Source organism: Trachypithecus francoisi, unplaced genomic scaffold (genome assembly GCF_009764315.1).
Source record: "Trachypithecus francoisi isolate TF-2019V2 unplaced genomic scaffold, Tfra_2.0 Contig00057_ERROPOS647011, whole genome shotgun sequence".
Lineage (NCBI taxonomy): Eukaryota > Metazoa > Chordata > Mammalia > Primates > Cercopithecidae > Trachypithecus > Trachypithecus francoisi.
In genome coordinates, this window is record NW_022680466.1 from 303,599 (window position 1) to 314,228 (window position 10,630).

Genomic DNA, 10,630 nt, shown 5'->3' on the forward strand with positions numbered 1-10,630 from the left:
CAGAGAATCTGAGGGTGGAGGGACTGCTTCAGGGCACAGCCGGAAACGTCTGAGCCTCAGAACCTGCAGCCCAGAGGCCCAGAGTTCTGTCTCCCGTGGCAGACGTGCGCTCTGGGCTTCGGCGCAGAGAAGGCATCCCTGAGACCAGGCACCTGGGCCATTCTGCTCCGGTTCAGCTTGTGGTGGCGAGGCCCCTGTGGGAGTGAGTGGGGTGTGATGAGCCGAAAAACACACATGCGACTACACAGAGTTGGGGGAGCTACTGGGGGCCCTCCAGGCTGCAGTGGTGGGGGAGGGCCACTGGAGCCTCCAAGACCCGGAAGACCTCATACCTGGAAGAATTTCTCTCCACACCATGCCCAAAGGCTGCGGTCCCCTTATGCTACCCCCACCTAAGCCCATTTCTCCTTGACATCCTCCCTCATGGGCACAGAACAGCAGTGGAGGAAAAGCCCCACTGTTTTTCCAGTTCAGGCCACCCCCTCCCCGTCCCTTAGTGTGACAGCACAGCCCCTGCCCAGAGGTCCTCAGCTTCGCCTCCAGGCCTTCTTCTCTAGCCCCTGCTACTGATGGCTCAGCTCTCCTGGGACCAGGACTGGGTGGGGAGTCAGACTGGGAAAACCATGTGTTAGCGGGTGAGCTGGGTTTTGAATCCATAGACTAATACTTTCATTGTGGGTATTGTAGATTACTTTGCTATCCACAAATGTCCTTATAACATTTGTCTTCTAATCCTCCACTAGCCCACAGAGGTAGTAACCCGCCTGTTTTGCAGCCAGGGAAACTGAGGCCTGGTAGCGCCCCTGAGGTTGAAGGTCTGGTTCCAAGTCTAAGGCTTTTTCACCCCTCAGTGAACTGAAGTCTTTGGGGCTTGGGTTCTGGGAGGCCAGAGCCAATGAAGAGCTCTGTGGCAAGAGGGCAGCAAGGAGGCCTCAGGGTCTCGGACTGATCTGGGACGTGCCCCACGTGAAGATGGGACGTCCCCAAAGATGGCCCCACCAGTGTCCAGCTGCTGAGCCCAGCTGGGTGGAAGCAACGAGAGTTCTGTGGATCCAGTATCTCCTTCCCCACTTCCTGACATCCTCCACACCCCCACTCCTTAAAATGATGCTTCATTTCAAACAGTGCAGCCAGGGCTACCATCAACCACACTGGGCCTCCCTACATACCAGCCAGGGAGTGTGCCGCTGGCCTCCAGCCCAGGGGGATCTCAGAGCCACCTCATCCAAACTGCCAACTGACTCTAAACTCAGCTGCCCACACTCGCTTCAAGCCGAGGGGAATGCTTTCTACAATTTGCTAACAGCCACACGGATCGTTATTGATTGTTTACCGGGCATCAGGTGCGCCCACACTCGCTTCAAGCCGAGGGGAATGCTTTCTACAATTTGCTAACAGCCACACGGATCGTTATTGATTGTTTACCGGGCATCAGGTGCTGCTTAGCCCCTCACATGTTTATCTCATTGACTCTTTACTATGAGGCAGGGACTGTTACCTCCATTTAACAGATAAGGTAAATAAAGCCCAGAGAGGTTAAGATACCTGCCTGATGGCACCCACGGATGGATGAAAAGCCAGGGAGGCCACACTAGGCCTCCATGAAGCTTAACCCCTATGCAGTGGGAGTTTTTAGTAAGGCTGTCCTCCCAGCCCCACTGCCCCTTCCAATCCCCTCCCCAGGGAAATCCTTCCAGCCCCCGTCTGTGGTCAAACAGCATTCAGAGATGAGCTAGCTGAAGGAATTGGAGCCTGCAGAGCGTGGGCCTCGGGCAGGCCACTCCCCAAATCGGGCCTCCAAGCCAGTTCCAGCTGCCAGTCTCCCGTCCCCAGCCCCATCCCAGCTCTACCTCGGAGCATCACCTCCCACCCTTGCCCTCAGCTCACCAGCCCCTGCAGGTCCTGCTGGCAGACCAGGCTCAAGAGAGACCTGGGCTGTATATATTTATCAAAACTCTCAGTGAGTTGGGAACACCAATGAGACCATTATTTGGAGATAAGGCCAGAGACCACCCTTGGCTGCCAGATAGCAGCCCTACCAGCTTCTGTCCCTCCAAGGGGTCCTGGACTGATCCCTGCTGCCCAGCCTCATTGCCTATTGGGCCAAGGCAAGTGGGGCAGAAGAAGGGGTGGGGTCCTCTTAGGTGCCTAAGGAGCCCAGGTTGGGGGCATGGCAGGCATCAGCTAGGGTGAGGTGGCATGGGGGCAGCAGCCAGTGGGCCTGCCTGGCTCACCCTCAATACAGGGGAAGGCGGAGGGAGTGGACGGCAATCCACTCTAGAACATGCAGTGGGGAAGCTTCTGGGCAGGGAACCAGGGGCAGGTGAGGGGCCAGGTGAATGAGGCCCCTTCCCCACCCTTCCTGAGACCTGCCGCCCGGGGTCTGTTGCCCTTGCTGCCCTGTGTAATGAAGTTAAATGTTCCAGGTATACGTAGGTCCTCAAGTAGAAAACAGAGACATTATCCCAGCCTGCTCTAGGCAGCCACCCTGAGAACCCAGTCCATAGCTGAGGGGCAGTAGGGTGCAGGGAGGGAGGGGAGTTGTGGGGAGCAAAGTCGCAGACGCAGGGGCTGCCCTCCAGGAAAGGAGTTGAATCTGGAGGTCAGTGGGGGTGGGGAGGGTGGCAGGGCTGAAGTCTTGGAGCAGGATTTCAGCCTGGCAGTGGGCTATGGCCCCAAGGGGCATCAGCCGCTCGTGTGAAGACACTGACCAGGGCTCCAAATGGCCACCAGAGGAGCGATTCCAGGGCTGATGGATGGGGGTGGGCACAGGGATGGGGGACCTGGGGAAGCAGTGATCAAACATGCCCGTGAAAGCCTTCTGTGAGCGGGGTCCCAGGCAGTCTCGGAGGGAATGAGCCTTCTGAGCCCTGAGTAGATCCACGGGTAGATCTAGGAGAAGGGGCAGGAGCAAGCTCTGCTTGAGGTGTCTGTGCAGACCCCCAAATTGGGGCATGTGCTGGTCTGAGGGAGTCCAGAAGAACTAAAATGAGACCCGTCCTGAGGAGAGAGCAGCTAGAGGGGACTGGAGTTGCTCCATTTCGTCTGGGCACAGTGGTTCACACCTGTAATCCCAGCACTTTGGGAGGCCAAGGTGGGTGGATCACTTGAGGTCAGGAGTTTGAGACCAGCCTGGCCAACATGGTGAAACCCTGTCTCTCCTAAAATTACAAAAATCAGCCGGGCATGGTGGCACGTACCTGTAATCCCAGCTACTCGGGAGGCTGAGGCAGGAGAATCACTTGAACCTGGGAGGTGGAGGTTGCAGTGAGCTGAGATTGTGCCACTGCACTCCAGCCTGAGGGACAAGAACGAAATTCCATCCCCAAAAAAAGTCCCATTTCAACCATGTTAGTGCACAATTCAGTGACTTTAAATACACAATGTCGTGCAACTGTCACCGCTGAGAGAGAAAAAGTTCTGGAACTTCTTCATCATCCCAAATGGAAACCCCACACCCCTCAGGCACTCATTCTCCCCTCCCCCAGCCCCTGCCCGCCACGCATCTGCTCTCTGCCTCTGCAGATCTGCCTGTTTTGGCTGTTTCATGTAAGCAGAATTAATCGTACAATATGTGTCCCTTTGTGTCTGGCTTCTTCATTTAGCATAATGTGTTTCCACTTAGCGGAACGTTTTCAAGGTCCATGCACATGGTAGCAGGTATCAAAACGTCATTCCTCCTTATGGCTGAATGCGATTCCCTTGTGTGGAGAGAGCGCAGTTTCTCCATTCGTCAGCGGATGGACGTTTGGGTTCTCTCCACCTATTCCAAGTTATTATGAATGGTCCTGCTGTGAGCATGCATGGACACGCTTTTGTTTGAAGGCCTGATTTCAATTCTTTGGGATGTATATCCAGGAGTAGAAGTGCGAGGTCATATGGTAACTCTTCATTTAACTTATCTAGGAGTCGCCAAGCCGCTTCCTGCAGCGGCGGCACAATTTTACATACACCAGCAGTGTATGAGGGTCCCAGCTTCCCTATATCCTCGACAAAGCTTGTGATTGGGTTTTGTGACAAAGTGGATGTGCTGGTTCTTGTTTTTTAAAAGATCCACGACTCCCTGGGTGGAGAACAGGGCCCCAAGTGAAAGCCTAGGTTGCCCGTTCATTGCTGGGGGGCCAGAAAAGGTTTTCCTATCGCAGCCGTCTGTCAGGGGCTGCCTGCCCTCCTGCCCTGCTGTGCCCAGCATCTCTGTGCTCGGATTCAGAGGTGCACCCAGTTTAGACACTGCTGTACTCTGTGATAAGAACCCTACGGGCGAGCCTCCCTCTCCTAACCACCCTCCTGGCCAACCTCCCCTTTGAAATGGGAGCACTTGGAAGGGACAGCTGGCAGCCTCCTCCCCTGGGCTCTGCCTGCTTCTCCTCACACCGGCTGGTGGTTTGTCTGCCAGTCACTTGCATTTGTTCCCGAACATGTTTCTGACAGTTCACTTGTTGTAATTACTGTTGTAATCTAACTAAATGTTATATTACTGATGAATCAGAAGTGCACTAACAAGGAGAGATGTTTCTTATGAAAATTCAGTCTAATGCTTTGAAAGATACTTTACAGTTGAATCACCAAAAATATTGGCAAATTAGGTGTGGGTGAGACGAGTGTAAATAACTGGATGGGAGAGAATTGTCAGAATCTCAGGTGGGTTCCACTTGCTGACCACTTCACAGGGCCCTTTAATCTCACCCTCCACTTCAAAGAATCAACAGCGGATGTTGGAGATGATGTTTCATCCCTGTGAGTTTCCCAAGGAAAGCAGCGCAGGACTGTAAGAGATGGACCGTAACAGAAGGAGAGGCCTTGACAGGCATGGTGGCTGACGCCTGTAATCCCAGCACCTTGGGAGACCAAGGTGGCTGGATCACCTGAGGTCAGGAATTTGAGACCAGCCTGGCCAACATGGTGAAACCCCATATCTACTAAAAATACAAAATTAGCCGGGTGGGGTGGTGGGCACCTATAATCTCAGCTACTCTGGAGACTGAAACAGGAGAATCGCTTGAACTTGGGAGGTAGAGGTTGCAGCGAGCCAAGATTGTGCCACTGTACTCCAGGCTGCCTAGCGGACAGTGAGACTCCGTCTCAGAAAAAAAAAAAGAAGAAGAAGAAGAAGGAGAGTCCTTGAGAAACATCAGTGATTGGCCAGGCACAGTGGCTCATGCGTATAATCCCAGCACCTTGGGAGGCCGAGGTGGGCGATTCACTTAAGGTCAGGAATTCAAGACCAGCCTGAGCAAAATGGTGAGACACCATCTGTACTAAAAATACAAAAATTAACTGGGCATGGTGGCACACGCCTGTAATCCCAGCTACTCGGGAGGCTGAGGGGAGAGAAATGCTTGAAACCAGGAGGTGGAGGTTGAAGTGAGCTGAAATCGTGCCACTGCACTCCAGCCTAAGCAACACAGCAAGACCCTGTCTCAATAAATAAATAAATAAATAAATAAGCATGCTGACTCCTTAGAGGTTAAAATTACATGTGTGTTGTGGGGTTGTCCACAACTGTGCCCCCAAAAAGTCATGTTGAAGTCCTAAACCCCAGTACCTGTCGATGTGACCTTATTTGGAAGTAGGGTGTTTGCAGACATAATCAAGTTAAGATGGTTTCATTAGGATGGCCCCTAATCCATTATGACTATGTCCTTATAAAGAAGAGAAGAGACACAGAGACACACAGGGAGAATGCCATGTGACAACTTATGCAGAGGCTGGAGTGACAGGCCAGGCCAGTGGGGAGAACATGAGGACAACGGAACCTGGACTGCCAAGCTCCAGCCCCTAAATCCCTCCTTTCTGGTTCCGGAGGCCCCAGGGTTACTCTCCCACATGCTAACTGCTTTGAAAACCTCATTCCTCAACTCCACTCCATCATGGGTGGCCTGAAGAGGCCTGGACAGGAGGTCCTGGGTGACCTGTGAGAGCACACACCACGGAGCTGGGTGCAAACCTGCAGAGCCAGGGGCTCCTGACTTCAAATTCACCTCTTACCAGTGTTCGAGTTCTCTTTCCAGCGGGAAGTCTGCCTGGCCTCAGTGTTGCAGACAGGAGAGTGGCTCAGCATCCAGCATGAAAACATTTGGGAGACATCAAGGTCCATTTAACCAGCACAAGAGTCCCAGCCTTCTTTGCTGTGTCAATGTGAGCTTCTCCAAGCCTCAGTTTTACTTATCCATGAAGTGGGTGTATTAAGGTAACGTTAAGTGGCTATAACAAAGAGACCCATGATAAATCAATGCCTTAAGGAAGATGAAGTCTCTCTTTCTTGTCGCAGTCCACAGTGCACATCCTGGGCTACTGTTTCACGTGGACATCCGGGACCTGGCTCCCTTCACTTTCTTCCTCTCCATTCCTTAGGACATTGTCCTCCTCCTCACAGACAGACACATCACAGGCCTGTCCTTGTTCTGACTCCTGAAAAAGGGAAAGAGAGGGTAAACCAGGAGCCCCACAGTCTGTCAGCCTAAGCCCCTGATGTAAAGAGTTCACATCATTTTTGCTCAATTTCTCCTGGTCACCTGTCTGTTCCCAACTGCAAGTGGAGTTGGAGATGAATTCTGGTCATGCGCCTGGTAGAATTGGGGACCGATTTTGAGGGACAGCCTCAGGCTGGGCAGTTATAATGACACCTCCTTGCAGCTGTACAATAGGTACAGCTAGGGTACCTGGCACCTAGTAAGCCCTCAGTAAAAGTGCTCAATGTTACTGAGCTCAGAGCTCCAAGGGACCTTAGAAACTCTCTGGCCCAACGTCCTTATTTCTTTACAGCTAAAGAAACAGGCCTAGAGAGGAGTGACATTGGGCTGGGTTCCCCATGGGTAAGGAGAAAAGTTGGTTCCAAATCCTATCTGGCCTGCAGACCCCATCATCACACCTTTTGTTTCAAAGTACCTGGTCTAATCCCACTAGGGTCTGGGCAGAGAGCAGGGTCCAGATGACCTCTCCCCTGGTCTCCCAGGGTTGGGGGACATCATTCTAGAGGGACCCTGTGCCCCACAGCAGCACCCTCGGCTGGGGACCACACAGCTTTATGACTAAGTAGGTGTGGCCCTGGTTTCCAGGATAGGTGTCCAGACTGCTCTGTGACAAAGGGCCACGCCCGCCCCTAGGAGGGGGATTGAGCTGCCGCCTGGGGATGTTGCAATAGGAGCTGAGGATGGCATGCCTGGGCTTCCTCCTCCCCGTGGGCTTCCTCCTCATGATCAGCACCATGGCCCGGGGACAGTACGGCATGGCCCACGTGGTGTCAGAGAATTGGAGCAAGGACTACTGTATCCTGTTCAGCTCCGACTACGTCACCCTCCCCCGGGACCTGCACCACGCCCCACTCCTTCCCCTGTATGACGGCACCAAGGCGCCCTGGTGCCCAGGCGAGGATTCCCCCCACCAGGCCCAGCTCAGCTCCCCCAGCCAGCGGCCCCTCCGCCAGACCACCGCCATGGTCATGACGGGTAACTGCAGTTTCCACACGAAAGGCTGGCTGGCTCAGGGCCAAGGTGCACACGGGCTGCTCATCGTGGGCCAGGTCAGTGACCAACAGTGCTCAGACACCACCCTGGTGCACCAGGATCCCCGCCAGCCCCTGGCAGACCTCACCATCCCTGTGGCTATGCTCCACTACACGGACATGCTGGACATCCTCAGCCACACTCATGGGGAGGCCATCGTCCATGTGGCCATGTACGCGCCCCCTGAGCCCATCATCGACTACAACATGCTGGTCATCTTCATCCTGGCTGTGGGCACGGTGGCCGCAGGCGGCTACTGGGCCGGCCTGACCGAAGCCAATTGGCTACAACGGCGCCGTGCCCGAAGAGGAGGGGGGCCTGGTGGTCACCGTCAGCCGCGGGAAGCAGCAGCAGCTGAGGGAGCCCAGAAGGAAGATAATGAGGACATCCCAGTGGACTTCACACCGGCCATGATGGGCATGGTGGTCACCGTGTCCTGCTCGCTCATGTTGCTGCTCTATTTCTTCTACGACCACTTTGTCTATGTCACCATCGGGATCTTTGGCCTGGGTGCTGGCATTGGCCTCTACAGCTGCCTGTCACCCTTGGTGCGCAGCCTGCCCCTGTGGCAATACCAGAACCCTCCGCACGGCCTCTGGGCCTCTCTACCGCTGCCCCTGCTGCTGCTGGCAAGCCTGTGCGCAACCGTGATCATCTTCTGGGTGGTCTACCGCAACGAGGACCGCTGGGCATGGCTCCTGCAGGATGCACTGGGCATTTCCTACTGCCTATTCATCCTGCACCGCGTGCGGCTGCCCACTCTCAAGAACTGCTCCTCCTTCCTGCTGGCCCTGCTGGCCTTTGACGTCTTCTTTGTCTTCGTCACCCCCTTCTTCACCAAAACTGGTGAGAGCATCATGGCACAGGTCGCCTCAGGCCCTGCAGAGTCTTCAAGCCACGAGAGGCTGCCCATGGTGCTGAAAGTGCCCCGGCTAAGAGTCTCCGCCTCGACCCTGTGCAGCCAGCCCTTCTCCATCCTTGGCTTTGGTGACATCGTGGTCCCTGGCTTCCTGGTTGCTTACTGTTGCCGCTTTGATGTGCAAGTCCACTCCCATCTGGTCTACTTCATGGCCTGCACCGTGGCCTATGCCGTGGGCCTGCTGGTCACATTCATGGCCATGGTCCTCATGCAGATGGGCCAACCTGCCTTGCTCTACCTAGTGTCCAGCACCCTGCTCACCAGCCTGGCTGTGGCCGCCTGCCGCCAAGAGCTCAGCCTCTTCTGGACTGGCCAGGGCAGAGCTAAGATGCCTGGGCTCGGCTGTGCCCCTTCAGCTGACTCTAGGCAGAAGCAGGAGGGTGCAGCAGATGCCCGCACAACCAGCACACTTGAGAGAGGCACCAGCCGAGGAGCAGGGGACTTAGACAGCAACCCTGGAGAAGACACCACTGAGATTGTCACCATGTCTGAGAATGAAGCCACCAATCCAGAGGACTGCAGTGATAGCTCTGAGGGCTGGAGTGAGGCCCACCTGGATCCTAATGAGCTTCCCTTCATCCCCCCGGGGCCTCGGAGGAACTGATGCCACTGATGCCAATGGCCATGCTGATCCCACTCATGCCCGATGCCCCCGCCCTCAGAGCTGGGCCACGTCCATGCCCAGGCCCAGGCCCACGACACTGGCCTGCCCTGGGCAGGACTCCACAAGAGGAAGGGTTTGAAAGTAAGAAAGAGCATGTCGACCCAGGCTCCCTTGTGAACTGGAGGCCCTGAGATACACGCCTCTCAAAGGGCTGGTGGAACATTGCAGAGCAAAGCCATGCATGGCAACAATAAATCAGGGCAATAAAGAGATTTCATATCTACCCAAGGAGCCTCTCTGTTTGTTGGGAGTGCAAGAGAGCAGCAACCACAGAATAAGTGTGTACAGGGCTCGGAGGGTCCTTAGGAATGGGCACCACCCCCAAATAATGAAGGGGGGAAACTGAGGCTCCAAGAGGGCCTATGACTTGCGCAAGTTCAAGCAGCAAGGCTGGGATTTGCATCCAGGGCTCACTGGGCAGCTACCCCCCTCTACCTGCCTGCCCAATCCCTTCCCATTCCAGAGTGGCAGCTTCTTAGCCTGGCACACAGCCCCCCATACCATCCCTGCCACCCACCCTAGGCTCATGGCCCATCTTCTCTCCATGCTCAGGTCAGACGGAACTCCTTGTCCTCCCTACCCGCTCTCTCTGCATATGCTGTTCCCTCCAGCTGGGATGCACTTCCCTCTCCAGACAGAAACACTCCAACCTGGCTCCCCGACTCACTAGAAAACTCCTAAGCATCCTTTCCCCCTCAGCTCACATCCGTTCTGCAAAACGTCTCTGCTCAAGATTCCCAGGCAGCAGCACCAAGTCCAGCACGTTCCTGTAAGCACCACCCTATTCCATCTTCAGACATTGAGTATGCCCCTACTGTGTGCACCGCCATGTGGTGGGCACAGGGAAGGCCTCTGTCTAGCTGGGGGAGGGGTGGGCAGACAAGAAACAATCTTAGAATTGTCTCAAAGAGGGCAGGAGGGGTTGGAGAAGTTGGGGCCAGGGTGGAAGAATTCAGGAGACCATGGTCTCCCTCATGGCCCAGCTTTGGAAGCCAGGGGCCTTGCCCATCTTGTTCATCTGTGGTTTCAGGGCTCAGAACAGGCCCGGCAGTGTTACACGTGCTTGCTTTATTTGCTGGATGAATGAATGGATGGATGAATGAATGAATGAATGAATGAGGAGTTGGCCAGCCTGAACTGCAGAGGAGGGGATGCTATGAGGGAAGGCCCCGCTGCCCAGGCCACCTCACAGGCTTCCTGCAGGGCCTTGGTCCGTGTTGATGTGAGACTTGGTGGGCCTGGGTGGGCCCTGGAGTGGGGAGAGAGGCCCAGAGAGGCAGTGCAGGGGGTGGGCACCTCAAAGCCCCACTTGCCGGGGAGGAAGGGCAGCCCCTCGGTACACAGCAGCTGAAGGCCCCGCTGGACAAAGGAAGCTTGGAGAACCTGGCCAGGCCACTGCGGAGGTGTTGGCAGCCCCTCCCACTGGAGCAGAGGCCATCTGGCCTGGACAGAGGGCCCTCTGCAGGCCCTGGCTCAGCCCCAGCCTGGGCAGCCTCCCTGCTGCTGGCCTGCGTCACAGGGCCTGCCGAGGGCAGCTGCACC

General features: G+C 55.5%; 1 protein-coding gene and 1 long non-coding RNA gene across 2 annotated transcripts; one reads left to right on the forward strand and one right to left on the reverse strand.

The window, feature by feature from the left end:
• Positions 1-5,609: 5,609 nt before the first annotated feature.
• On the reverse strand, positions 5,610-7,021 carry LOC117087548. The gene is made up of 2 exons (XR_004438851.1): positions 6,889-7,021; positions 5,610-6,411 (listed from the first exon to the last, which is right to left on the reverse strand). It is a non-coding gene; the product is annotated as an uncharacterized LOC117087548 (long non-coding RNA).
• Positions 7,022-7,089: 68 nt separating this feature from the next.
• Positions 7,090-9,309, forward strand: SPPL2C (signal peptide peptidase like 2C). The gene is given in 3 exon segments (XM_033217784.1): positions 7,090-8,999; positions 9,002-9,068; positions 9,070-9,309. Coding segments are annotated over 3 exon segments (2,049 nt in total). The 5' UTR covers positions 7,090-7,153; the 3' UTR covers positions 9,206-9,309.
• The last annotated feature ends 1,321 nt before the right edge of the window (positions 9,310-10,630 follow it).